Below are 14,009 nucleotides of genomic sequence, written 5' to 3'. Positions count from 1 at the left end.
AGTGGAGCTGGATCAGGCAGGGACAAACACCTTACCTGGACAGTCAGGTTTGTCATTAAATACCACCATTATCCACGACATGCCCTGTTCTCATTGCTACCATCAAGGAGGTACAGAAACCTGAATACGCACACTCAACAGCTATTTCTGCTCTGCCATCCTACTTCTGAATGGACAGTGAACCATGAACGCGACCTATTTTTCTCACCTCTGAACTATTTATTTAATTTTATTTTTCTATACACTCTTTATTGTATTTTATAGTTTTCATTATTATGTAGAGATTACTGTTGCTGCAATCAACTAATTTTATGACATATGCCAGTGTTATGACACCTGATTCTGTTTCTTTGTGTGCACAATCTTCTAAACCATTTTAGTCTATTTACAGTTTAATTATATTTTACCTCCAAAGATGCTGCCTGGTAGGCTGTCTATTTCCAGCATTTTCTCCTTCTGGTTTGTAACAACATGTCTGTTTGCTTTTCAATCATAATTTTATATAGTTAGGCTGTTGCCCGTATTCAAATGCCAATGAAAATTAAACAGATCAATTCTGATGGCGAAACAATTATTAAAATATCCTTCATTATACAATAGTCCCTCTGGCTAAGATAAAAATTATTTGAAGGGAGGAATCTCCTTTTCTGTGACAGGTGCGGGAATTGTCGATCACTAAGATGCAAGTTCCTTTAAATTAGGAAATGACTGAAATTTAAGAACAAAACAATGTTGTGGAAACTTATAGCTGTTAAAGCGAAACTCCATTAATGTTTCAGTGCTCACATTAATCTAGCAACCACATGGTTCTGTAAACAGTGGAATCCCTGGCTTCATTCATTGCCATCATCGTTTGTTAAATCAAAAGAGCGACATATGTATAGCTATCAAGGGAATGGATGCATAAGGGACTATTGCAGGAGAGTGGTGACTGAATTATTCAATAGCGGAACAAACACGGGAGTCAGAATCGCCAGAATACTTTTATTTCCTAAACTGTGTTTAATATCATAAACCAGTAGACTGAATTTGACGCGTACAACATTCATTGTTACTGCAATTGATACTCCGTTCATTGCAGCTCAACGTCACGAAGAATTTTTCACTGAAATATCTGCGAAAGGTCTGACAGATCTGCTTGGCGCCGCTCTCCAAATGATCACGCCCGCCTGTATGAAATATGGCGACAACCCGTCTGTTGTCCCCAAATGCGCACGCGCAGCAGGGGCGGGATCCGCCTTAAGATGAAGTCTCGCGGGGTTGGCCGCCGTTGCTCCAGCGCGCCAATTTTCAAAGTCGCTTCCTGTAAACAGAGGAGAAGAAAGAGAAACAAGCCAAGGGCAGCTGGTGATTGCAGCTTATTGTGGGGGTGTTTACCCCCACAATCACACCTGCCCCTTTCCTCGAGGCCACCAAACGGACGCCTCTGCAGTCACCGCCGACTCCGCGCGATGACAGGACCATCGGCAGACCCGGTACCCGAGCTCTCGCGCCCTTCCCCTCCACCCTCTCATCCTATTGGTGGCGGCCCGCGTATCGAGCGCGCGACTTGACCCCACCAGCCCCGACCCTCGCTCCCTCTCTCCTCCTTGTCGGCTCGCGGCCGCCTGGGTGACATAACGATCGCGCGCACCTCTTTCCCCTCGCGGACGAAGTTCGAGTCCCTTGATGACGTGACAATCGGTGCCTCACCCCGCACCCTGACGAGCGCTTTGCTGTCAATGCAGTGGAAGGAGCTCGGGGCCCCGATGACGTAGCATCATCTCCCACCACCCAACCCGTCGCCCCAGATTTGATGACGTGAAGGCTCCCGTGCCGGAGCGCGAGCCCCGGTGCTCCAAGGGCCGATCCCCCGCCGGTCAGAGCGACGATGCTGTCGGAGGTGCAACCGTGCCTGCAGCTGCTGCGCATCGGCACTGCTCCTCAGCCGAGCCCCGAATCCGGCCCGGCGGCGCCGCGGGATCTCTACACCTTCCTGCCGGCCGGTCAGCGCTGTACTTTTCGCCTGGGCCGCCAGGCTGACTTGACCGACCTGCGCCTGAGCTCGGGCCGGGCTGACGAACTCATTTCGCGGGTGCACGCCGAGCTGCAGGCCGAGAGGGGCTCGGCGGGCGACTGGAAGGTGCACATCGTGGACAGGAGCACTAATGGTGAGGATGGGGGCAATGGGTGAGTTTGGGTATTGGGAAGGGGTTGGGGCGTTACTAGTAGGGGTGGGGCATATATACTAAATAGGGCGGTGTACTGGATATGGTTGGGGTATGAGTGGGGTACGGGATGTGTACAACATTGTGGGCCGAAGGGCCTATAATGTGCTATAGATTTATATGTTTACTGGGTCGTATTAATCAGCGTCGGGTGGGCTGGGCGTCTGGTTATGGGCTGGAGCCTTGAGCAGAGAGGTGGAGAGTGTGGGGGGGGGGGGCTGCTACGGTGGTGTGAGGGGAAAAGGGGTTGGTTTAAGGAGAGGGATTAAATCAACAAATTTATGATCATAAATCGGAGTTTATAGGGAGATTTTAGACCCAAACAGAGTAAGGCGTACAGGACTAAAGGAAAATTGGGAATGCTAATTTAAGGGCGTTTTTTCGAATGGGGAAGGGTTTATTGGAGTGATCAAGGACGAGGGACGGTTTAAAAATTAGAGGAGCAAGAGTGGATTTGAAGTTTCATTAACAAAATCATTGCACCCTCACTGTCTTGTCTGTCACAGTCCTAATTGTGTAGTGCAGATGGAATATAATACAAGGCATTTTCTTTTGTTTGCTAATGGCTAAAATGGTAAATTGAGATGCCTGATCTGTTCCTATAATTCCTGTGACAGATGGCCCATTAATATCTGTTTGACATTCAATAACATTTGTGATGTGCTCTCAACTGGCACGACATAGTGGTGTTTGTAATTTTGTTAGATACTACTGGGAGAAAAAGAACCAGACTCCAGCATCAGCAAGTTTGCACTAATGAGTGTTTCTGAGTTGCAAGAGTGAATGCTTGCAAGCTGATTAACGTCTTTCATCAAAGGAAGGCATGCTGATGGCTCTGTTGTTTTTCTCTAGGTACCTTTGTGAATGATGTTCGCATACCCAAAGGCCAAAGGACAGAGCTTGCAGATGGAGATACTGTCACTTTTGGCCACCCAGATGCTGTGAATATCCCAGAAGGTTGTTTGGCAAGTCAGCAGGACTCCGAATTCTATTTCCTGTTCCAAAAGGTCAGCGTCCGTCCAGCGGACTTTGATGCCATAACGATCCCCAAGGTTCAGGAGCAATGTGGATTCCGACCTGTTTGTTCTACAGACAAGTGCATCTCTCCCCAAGGGGCCAGGATACGGAGCTTCACTGAAACTCCAGCTGCTTCCCGAGCAACATTGATTCTGAACTCCATAGGAAGTATCAGCAAGCTGAAGTCACAACTATCTGCATTTCAGACTGTTCGGGGAGGTAGAAGCCAGTGCAATGATACGAAGGGAGTTCTTGGAAAGTTTCAGCAGTTCTCTCTGAATGGCTGCCGTCCCAGTAACAATGCAGTTGCTGCTCCAGCCCAGAAGAGGCCCGTAACCAAGCAACGGCGGAAGACCGTCCACACTGTTCTTCCTGATCTGGAGCTCGAGGAGGAATTACAACGGTTCTCAGTAGAGGTGCAACAAAGTGCCAACAGCCGTCGGCACTGTAAGTCTGAGTCTGACGTTGACCCAGATCTGTACCGACAGTTGACTCTGGGTGTTCGGGAACTGTCGCCAGAACCAAAGCCGACTTTCAAAAAGCATAAATTGGAGCACAACACTCCTGTTCTCCAAAATTCAATGGAGAATACTCACATCACTCCCACTGGGTAAGTTCTCAAATTTCCATCTTCCACTTTTTGGATGGAGAATCTGTACCTACCTGTCTAATGCTCCCTGAAGTCGGAAGTGTGCCACAAATAAGTGATTAAAGATTAAAAATTAGCTTTATTTTTTGATGTACCAGTCAAGTGAATCGTATGAATCAAATCCTTGAGGGCTGTGCAGTTCAGATCAAAACCAAAACTCATCTTTCCCATACTCCACTGTAGTTCTAGACTAATGTGGCCCTGCTGCTTGTTTTAATATATAGGGGTAAAGAGATTAGAAATGTGCTAACTTTGAGCTAGACCCATAATATCCACCGCCAAAGGGATTCCACCACTATCCACATCTTCCTCCCTGCTCCCCAGTCACCCACTTTCTATAGGGATTACTCATTTTGTGAGTCAACCATCCCTCCACTTATCTTTCTCCTGGCACTTACCAGGACAAGTGCTCAAATGCTACGAATGTCCTTGTATCTCCTCCCTCGCCAACATTCAGGGCCCCAAAATGTCCTTCCAGGTAAGGTGAAACTTAACTTGTGAGTCTCTGCTCCAGCAACCTCCTGTACATTGTTGAGACCCAATGCAGATGGGATGACCACTTTGTCGAGCATCTTTACTCTGCCGCAAAAGGCAGGATCTCCCAGTGGTTCCCCATTTCAGTTCAATATTCCGTTGTTATTCTATTTTGTCTGACCATGGCCTCTACTGCTGCAATGCGACCAAACTCAAGCTGGAGGAGCAACACCTCATTTTCTGTCTGGGTTGCCTCCAACCTGATGGCGTGCACATTGATTTTAACAACTTCTGGTAATTTCTCCCCCTCCTCCTTCCTATTCCTTTTTCCATTCCCTATTCTGGCTCCCTTCCCATTTCTTCCAATGTCCACTGCTCTCCTATTTAATTCCTTCCTCGACCCTTTATTTCTCCCACCTATATTCCCTCAGACTTTTTCCATCCATGTACTTGTCTAAATGTCTTTCCAATATTGTGATGGTTTCTGCCTTCACCACTTCGTTTGGCAGCTCAGTCCACATACCCACTGCTGCTTGTGTCAAAAAACATATATCTCGGATCCCTGTTAAATCTTTCCCTCCAACTTTAAATCTATCTCCTCTATATTTACTCTTCAGAACAAGACTGAGACCATTCACCCTATCTATGCCCTTCATGATTTTACATACCTGTGTAAGATCACTCCTAGCCTCCAGAGAAAACAGCCACAATGTCTCCTTACAACTCATGCTCTCTCATCTGGGCGATATCCTTGTAATTTTCTGCTCCCTTTCCAGATTAATAACATCCTTCCTGGAGGTAGGCATCCAGAACTGCACAAGGTTCTCCTAGTGCATTTTTAGCAATGAGATCCCGATTCTTATGCTCAATTCTGTCCCGATGAAGGGTCTCAGCCCGAAACATCAACTGTTCAATCTTTCCCATAAACGCTACCTGACCTGCTGAGTTCCTCATGCATTTTGTGTGTGTTGCTTTTGGATTTCTACAGATTTTCTCATTTTCTTGAGGTCAGTGCCTTGAATGATGGTGGGTGTGCCAAACATCATCTCATCACCCTATCTACCTGTGTTGCCACATTGTACCCCTAGCTGTCTCAATTCTACGACACAATGCATGGTCCTGGCAGAGCAAATCCTGCCTATGGTCATGGAAAGGTACAGCACAGAAACATGTAGTCCATGTGGAAACCAGTTAAACTGCCTACCCCCATTGACCTGTACCGGGACCATACCCTCCATACTCCTACCATCCATGCACCTATCCAAACTTCTCTTAAATGTTGAAATTAACCTTGCATTCTCACAATTGGCTCATTCCACACTATTGTGACCCTCCAAGTGAAGAAATAGGAGCAGGAGTAGGCCATCTGACCTGTGGAGCCTGTTTCACCATTCAATAAGATCATGGCTGATCTGGCCATGGGTTCATCTCCACCTCCCTGCCTTTTCCCCATAACTCTTAATTCCCCGACTATACAAAAATCTATCAAACCTTGTCTTAAATATACTTACTGAGTTGCTTCCACTGCTTTGTTGGGCAGAGAATTCTACAGATTCATCACCCACTGGGGAAAAACAGATATATCTCAACTCCATCCTAAATCTACTCCCCGAATCCTGAGGTAATGTCCCTTGGAAACAACATTCCTGCCTCTATCTTATCTATCCCTTTCATAATTTTATGTTTCTATAAGATCTTCTCTCATTCTTCTGAATACCAGCAATACAGTCCTATGCGACTCAATCTCTTCACGTGGTCTCACCACCTCATCTCCGGAATCAACCTGGTGAACCTCCACTGTATCGCCTCCAAAGCCAGTGTATCCTTCCTCAAGTATGGAGACCAGAATTGCACACAGTCCTCCAGGTGCGGCCTCACCAGTACCCCATACAGTTGCAGCATATCCTCCCTGTTCTTAAATTCAATCCCTCTAGCAATGCAGGCCAACATTCCATCTGCCTTCTTGGTAGCCTGCTGCACCTGCAAACCAACCTTTTATGATTCATGCACAAGCACTCCTACGTTTCTCTGCACCACAGCCAGCTGCAATTCTTTTTACTATTTAAATAATAATCTCTTTCATTTTTCCTTCCAAAGTGATTACCTTCCATTTACCAACATTGTACTCCATCTGCCAGACTCTTGGACACTTGATCAACCTATCTATATCTCTCTGCAGACCCTCCATATCTTCTGCACAATTTGCTTTTTCACTCACTTGGTCCCCTCTTCTCGATCATTAATGTATATTGTGAACAGTGTATACGGGCCCAGCACCAACCCCTGCAGCACACCGCTCACCACTGATTATTGGTACATGCTATTTATTGTAAATTAATAAAAAATTACACATTGCTTTAGATGGAGGTGTAACGTAAAGATTTTTTACTTGTATATGAAGGATGTAAGTAATAAAGTCAATTCCGTTCAATTCAACCAGAGTAATATCCGTGTATCCTAACTCTCTGCTTTCTACTAGTTAACCAATCCTCTGTCCATGCTAATATATCACCCCACCTATATGCATCCATATCTTATGGATAAGTCTTTTATATGGCACCTTATTGAGTGCCTTCTGGAAATCCAAGGAAATAACTCCCCTCTGTCCACTGTGCTTGTTCTATCCTCTAAGAACTCCAGTAAGTTTGTCAAACAGGACCTCCCTTGGCTAAATCCATGCTGCGTCTGCCTGATGGGTCAATTTTTTCCAGATGCCTCATTATTTCTTTTAATGATTGCTTCAAGCATTTTCCCAACTACAGATTAACTGGACTAAAGTTACCTGCTCTTTACCTAAATCCTTTTTTGAACAGCGGCATGACATTAGCCATCTTCCAATCTGCCAGGACCTGCCCAGAGTCCAGAGAATTATCACCAAAGCCTCCACGATAACTTCTGCCATTTCCTTAAGTATCCTGGGATGCATTCCATCAGGGCTAGGGGACTTGTCTATCTTCAGGCCCACAAGTTTGCTCAGCACTACCTCTTTAGTGATAGCTATTATATTGAGGTCCTCACCTCCCATCGCATCCATAATAGCTCTCTTTGGCATGTTTGACGTGTCCTCCACCGTGAAGATCGACACAAAATAGTCATTCAAAGCCTCTGCCATTTCCTCATTACCCAATATTAATTCCTCCTTCTCATCCGCCAAGGGACTTATGTTCACTTTAGCCACCCTTTTCCACTTAATATACTTATAAAAATATGTATGTCTTGTGCTAGTTTAGTTTCATAATCTAGCCTCCCTTTTTTTTAATTGCTCACTTAGTGATTCTTTGTTGCTTTTTAAAGTTTCCCCAATCTTTAGTTTCCCACTACTCTTGGCAATGTTGTTCACTTGAGCTTTTAGTTATCCAAAGCTGGTTCTCCCCACCCTTACTGCCCTTGCTTTTAACTGGAATATACTTTTGTTGAGCACTGTGAAAAATCTCTTCGAAACTCTTCCACTGTTCCTCAACCATCCCACCATATAGCCTGTGTTCCCAGTCTAGGCAAATTCTCCCTCATCCCATTGTAGTCTCCTTTGTTTATGCATACTACACTAGTTTTAGAGCGAACTATTGCACCCACTGTTTGTATAAGAATCTCATTCATACTGTGATCACTCTTTCCAAGAGGATCCCTAACTACAAGATTGCTAATTTTGCCTGTCTCATTGCACAGGGCCAGATCCAAGATGGCATTTTCCCTTGTAGGTTCAGTGATGTGCTGTTGAAGAGAGCCATCATGGATACATTCTATGAAGTCCTCTGCTGATTCACCCAATCTATGTGCAAGTTAAAATCCCCCACGATAACTCCATTCTTACATGCCTCAGTTATTTCTGTTTATTGCCTGTGCCACTATAATGTTGTTATTCAGTGGCTGATGGACAACTCGCACAGGTGATTTTATTTTTCGCTTTACTATTCCTAATCTCTACCCAGACAGACTCAACATTCTGCTCCTTAGATCTTGTATTGTCTCTCACTATCACCCTGATCTTATTTTTAACTAAGAGCACTACCACACCTCCCTTCCCTTCCTGCCTATCCTTCCACATTATCTGATATCCTTGGATATTAAATTCATGATCCTCTCCACCCTGCAACCACGTCTCAATAATGGCCATTAAGTTATACCGCTTTGTACAGATTTGTGGCACGAGTTCACTGTCCTTGTTTTGAATACTATGGGCATTCAAATAAAGTGCCTTTATACTCATTGTGCTTTTAAAATCTTGTAATCTTTTATTCTTTTGTAGTTGACTTATCTTCACCCCAGTCTTACTTTTCTCTTTTTTTCTCTTTTGCTTTTCTTTATCTTTATCTACATGCTTCTCTTTTACTTTATTCATACTTTTCCAGTCTGTTGAATCCACCCCTCTTCTATTTAGTTTAAAGCCCTATCCACAGCCCTAGTTATACGATTTGGTTGGATCCAGGTCCCATTTGTACAGCTCCCTCCTTCCCCAATACCGGTGCCAATTTCCCATGAATTCAAACCCACTTCTCCCACACCAATCCTTGAGTCATACATTTAACCCTCTAATTTTCTTGACCTTATGCCAGTTTGCATGTGGTTTAGGTAGTAATCTAGAGATTACTACCTTTTTGGTTCTGCTTTTAATTTAGTCCGTAGCTGCTCAAATTCCCTCAGCAGAACCTCTTTCCTCCTCCTAGCTATGTCGTTGGTACCCACATGGACCACGACAACTGGATCTTTCCCCTCCCACTGCAAATTCCTCTGCAGGTCAGATAAGATGTCCCAGACCGGGGCACCAGGCTGGTAAGACAGCCTATGGGGTGCTCTATCCTCGTGACAGAGAACTCTATCTATTTCCCTGACTATACTATCCCCAATTCCCTTTACATTTCTCTTCTTTCCCCCCTCTTGAATGACTCTGTACTATGGTGCCACAGTCAGGTTACCCATCCTTCCTAAAGCCCCCACTCTCATCCACATAGGGGTCAAGAATCTCAGACCTGTTGGACAAGCTCAAGGGCTGAGGTCCCTCCAACACTGTCTCTTGGATCCCACTACCCACCTCACTCGCAGTCACATCATCTTGTCCCTGACCACAAACTGAATTTGAGGCAGCTAATCAAATGGGTGTGACTACCTCCTGAAACAGAGAATTCAGGTAACACTCCCCTTTCCTGATGGTGTGTTGCAGGGATCAGTGCTGGGTCCATTGCTGTTTGTCATCTATATCGATGATATGGATGATAATGTGGGAAATTGGATCAGCAAGTTTGAGTCAGAGAGGCAACCCTCTATCTTCACTCTCTGGCTTCTCCCACAAAGCCAGTATAATCCAATTTACTACCTCATCCTGAATGCCAAGTGACTGAACCTTCCTGACCAGCCTCCCATGTGGAACGTAGTCAAATGCCTTGTAATGTCCATGTAGTCAACATCCACTGCTTTGTCTTCATCCAGGTAACTTCGAAAAACTCTGGTTAGACATGACCTACTAAACACAAAGCCATGCTGACTATCCTTAATCAGCCCATATCTATCCAAATACTTATATTTGCTCCCTTAAAATACCTTCCAAAAACTTTCCCAGTGTCAGACTCACTGGCCTATAATTTCCTTGTTTATTAGTCTCAGTAGGTTGACATTGGCTCTCCTCCAATTCTCTGGTAGCTTTCCTATCATTAAGAATGTTTTAAATATCTCTGCTAAGGTCCTGGTAATGTCTGCACTTGTCTCCCATTGTGTCTGGGGGAGCACCTTGTCGGGCCTTGGGGATTTATCCAGCCTGACTTGCCTCAGGGTGGCAAACTCCTCATCCTCTAATCTGTGCAATGTCTATGAAGTTGATGCTGCTTTGCCTCACTTCTACAGATTCTGTCTCTGTCTCCTGAGTAAACACAGATGCAAAAAGTTCATCTAAGATCTCCTTCCATATATTTTGGCTCCACACATGGATTACCATTGTGATCTTCCAGAGGACCAATTTTGTCCCTTGGAATCATTTCGCTTTTAACATATCTGTAGAATCCCTTAGGATTCTCTTTCACTTTGTCTGCAAGAGCTATTTCATGCCTTCTTTTAGCCCTCCCAATTTTCTCCTTAAGTGTTCTCTTGCATTTCCTGTACTCCATAAGCAGCTCATTTGTTCCTACTTGCCTATACCTGCTATGCACCTCCTTTTTTTCTCTTAGCCAGGGCCTCAATATCTCTTGAAAAACCAAGGTTCACTAAACTTGTTATCTCTACCTTTTATTCTGACAAGCGCATTCAAGCATTGTGCAGTCGTCCCATGGTATCCACGGGGGACTGGTTCCAGGGCCCCTCACGGGTATCAAAATCTGCTGATGCTTGTCCCTTATATAAAATGGCGTAGTATTTGCATATAACCTACGCACATCCTCCCGTACACTTTAAATCGACTCTAGATTACTTATAATACCTAATACAATATAAATGCTATGTAAATGGTTGTTATACTGTATTGTTCAGGGAATAATGACAAGAAAAAAAGTCTGTACATGTTCAGTACAGACGCAACCATCGTAGCTCTTCTGGGAACGCTGATGCTGCCCCAGCATCAGCCGATGCCAATTCTCTCGTGATCTTTAAGTTCTTGAGGCTGTAGCACTTTACGTAGCGAGCTAGCCATCCCTTACTAGCCTTAAACTCCTTCCTGTCACTCACAACAAGTAGCGAACGAACAATGCTCAAACTATGAGTGCTGGAGAAAGACTGAGGATCTGTGAGATGGCGGGAGGCTACAGGAGGGTATGTCTACACATCACTTAATTTGCGTGGATTCAGCATAGTGCTCGGCACGCAGCAAATTCAGGTTTTACTTTTTGGAACTTCCTGGAATTTTTTTTCAAATATTTTCAATCCGCGGATACAGAGGGCCGACTGTACTCTCAATTTTTCCTTTTTTGAAGGCATTTCTACTGTCCTAGCTGAGCAGATATAAAGAATGGAAGTGGGGGGGGGGACACTTTAACTAGGGGTTTTCTTTGTGTTTTTTTTTTGTTGAGTTTTTGATTTGCCTTCTCTGACTGAAGTCTCAGAGCTAAAGCCTCAAGATCACACTCTAACTCTGTCCACTCTGGCAATGGCTGCTGTTCTTGTCTCTGCCTTCCTTTAGTTTGCTCTTGCTAATCAATCCCAAACGCTGATTGGTTGGTATTCAGAGCTCAGTTACGCTGCTGCCTTTTTCTGCTTGGTCAGTGGACCTGATTGAAATTACCTCCTCAACTTCAGATTGGTCACCGGTCTGAGCCTTTCAATTTCAGAGATGAAATTGAATGGCTTGGAAAAACTAGGCAATGGTTCTTTGGACTGTATTGCCAAAAGCAGTGGAGATTTGATGTTTAATTCCTGTGTATGATTCTCCTGGTGGACAGCATCTGTCAAGATGGTGTATGATGTGATGCTTCAAATACGTTTGTACATTTAGCCTATTAAAACAGTTACACGATAATATAATTGGATACAGTCAAACAACATAATGAACAAGGCTGATTATTAACTTCCTTCTGAAATTTCCCGTATGAGGAAAACAATGAACTGGGGAACCCAATGGCCGTAAGTTCCTGCTGATTACTACAAGAATTGTGCTACAACTTTGCCTTGGATTCGCTCCTACAGAACACTCTTCAGTTTTGATCCACAGAGCAGAAATTCAGTTGGCATTAAAACAGAAAAGGTTTTTTAAAAAAACAATTCATCCTAAATGTGAAGAGGATATGATCTATGAAAATGTTTCAGCTCTGTTCTTTTGGAGCTGATCTGATGCTGGTCAGTGGAACTCTTGCATCAGTAGTGCACTCCTGCAGCAAACTGGCTCTCATTTCCCTGTCATTCCCTTTTCCTGTCTTCAGAAAAGCCCAAATGCTTGTTATGAAGCCTCTTTAATGGAGCTTGGAAAAACTTACTCCTCCTCACCCCAAAACTTTGACTCATTATTCCTTTCCATAGATGCTGCCTTATCTGCTGAGTTCCGCCATTGCTTTGAATGGGTATTCCAATCTCTGTTCCTATTCCAACATGTTGGTCCATGGCCTTCTGTACTGCCATGACGACGTTACTCTCGGATTGGAGGAGCAATTTTGTCTGGGTAGCCTCCAACCAAATGACATAAGCATTGATCTCTCAAACCTTCTGGTAATCTTTTCCTGCTTCAGCTTTCGTCTTCTTCCATCCCACACTCTGGCTCCCCTCTCACCTCTTCTCTTTCCTCACTTGCCTATCATCTCACTCGGTGCGCCTCCTTCCCTGTCTCCTATGGTCCACTCTCCTCTCCTATCAGATTCCTCCTTTTACACCTGTCATTTCCTTGCTGTTTATTTCCTCGCCACCCACTTGGCTTCACCTTCCTTCTCCTCCCACCACCTTATTCTGGCTTCTTCCCCCTTCCTTTCCAGTCCTGATTAACGGTGTCAGCCCAAAGTGTCAACTGCTTATGCCTTTCCACAGATGCTGCCAGACCTGCTGAGTTCCTCCAGCACATTTTGTGTGTCTGTCTCTGGATCTCCCAGATTTTCTTGTGTTTATGTGAAAAATTGAAGGATTGAGACAATGCAACAAATCATGCTATGTTGTATTGTACAGCAGTAGGATTTTTTTTAAACTGTTGTACTTTTTGCCTTTCAGAAAGAAGCGAGGGCGTCCCCGGAAGCATCCTTTAGGCAGCATTCCACTTGGTTCAAAAGTTACATGCAAGGTCTTCACCCATACACTATATGCTGCTGAACAGTGTGCAGCTGAGCAGTGCCAGTTGCCACAGGAAGATACTGTTGAGTGGGTGCAGTGTGATGATTGTGATGCATGGTATCACATTGCCTGTGTTGGGTGCAACTACATCGCTATGAAAGAAGCATCAGCGGAGTTCCATTGTGGCTGCACGTAACTGTCACTTTATAATCAGTCTTCCGGTTAGGGTTTGCCTAAGCTGGAGAGAAGATGTTGTGATCTGAGGAGTCTACTGGCTACTTGTCTATCAGATTTGACTGAACTTCAGACTTTAAAAGGCTGCATATTCTTCCTTTTAAATTACTTCATTTGTGAAGTGCTGGAAGTATGGCAACTAATAAGTTGGACTAATCAGGTGAATGAAAATTACATTATAATTTCAGTTTCACTGAAGGGAATATTATTACTGATTATTTCTCTTTCTCAATGTACAAAACCAGTGTTGCAGCAGTATGAACTTCTGCAAAATACCTGAACATCTGGTTATTTCTATATCGTCTCAACTTTCCATTTTTCACTTTGCAAAATTCTATTTTCATACCACCTGTAAAACTCTGAGATTAACCTTCTGAATACTTCACAATAAGTGAGGGAGCAGGACTTATTTTTATTGTTTTTGGACCACGAAAGAGAAATCCTTGGCTTTCATCAATAGAGGGAAGAACTGTGGAGACTTCAACAATCTCTAAACAGCTTGACAATTTAGCTAACTGCAGCACAGTGTCTCTGCATTGATATCAGGGGAAAATCCATTTGGATTACTTTTGCTGATTGTTGTCCAGTACTTTTAATGTTGGCAATTATCATGTAGGTGTGTGTGAAAATGGATCTATACTGCTGAAATTCCTAGTGCAGAAATGCCCGTAAACTCTGGTTGTTGTGTGAAGCTGCATTTGACACCTTGTATTTGTGGAACTGTTCCTGTCTTGGTCTGACAACCATTGGGTGAATCTTTT

At 44.2% G+C, this 14,009-nt stretch overlaps 1 protein-coding gene across 2 annotated transcripts; it reads left to right on the top strand.

Moving 5' to 3' along the window:
• The first annotated feature begins 1,333 nt into the window (after window positions 1-1,333).
• On the top strand, window positions 1,334-13,393 carry tcf19l (transcription factor 19 (SC1), like). 2 transcript variants are annotated; one of them, XM_059970976.1, is made up of 4 exons: window positions 1,458-1,475; window positions 1,728-2,150; window positions 3,060-3,834; window positions 12,955-13,393. In XM_059970976.1, exons 2-4 carry the CDS (start codon window positions 1,871-1,873, stop codon window positions 13,208-13,210), a joined length of 1,311 nt encoding a protein of 436 aa, XP_059826959.1. In that variant the 5' UTR covers window positions 1,458-1,475; window positions 1,728-1,870; the 3' UTR covers window positions 13,211-13,393. The 2 variants fall into 2 exon arrangements, with proteins under 2 accessions (XP_059826958.1, XP_059826959.1); XM_059970975.1 differs by having other exon boundaries at window positions 1,334-2,150.
• The last annotated feature ends 616 nt before the right edge of the window (window positions 13,394-14,009 follow it).

The sequence above is a fragment of the Hypanus sabinus genome, chromosome 5 (assembly GCF_030144855.1).
Source record: "Hypanus sabinus isolate sHypSab1 chromosome 5, sHypSab1.hap1, whole genome shotgun sequence".
In the NCBI taxonomy this organism is placed as follows: Eukaryota; Metazoa; Chordata; class Chondrichthyes; order Myliobatiformes; family Dasyatidae; genus Hypanus; species Hypanus sabinus.
The sequence above is the reverse complement of the archived record's forward strand: the minus strand, read 5'-3'. Positions and strand labels throughout refer to the sequence as shown.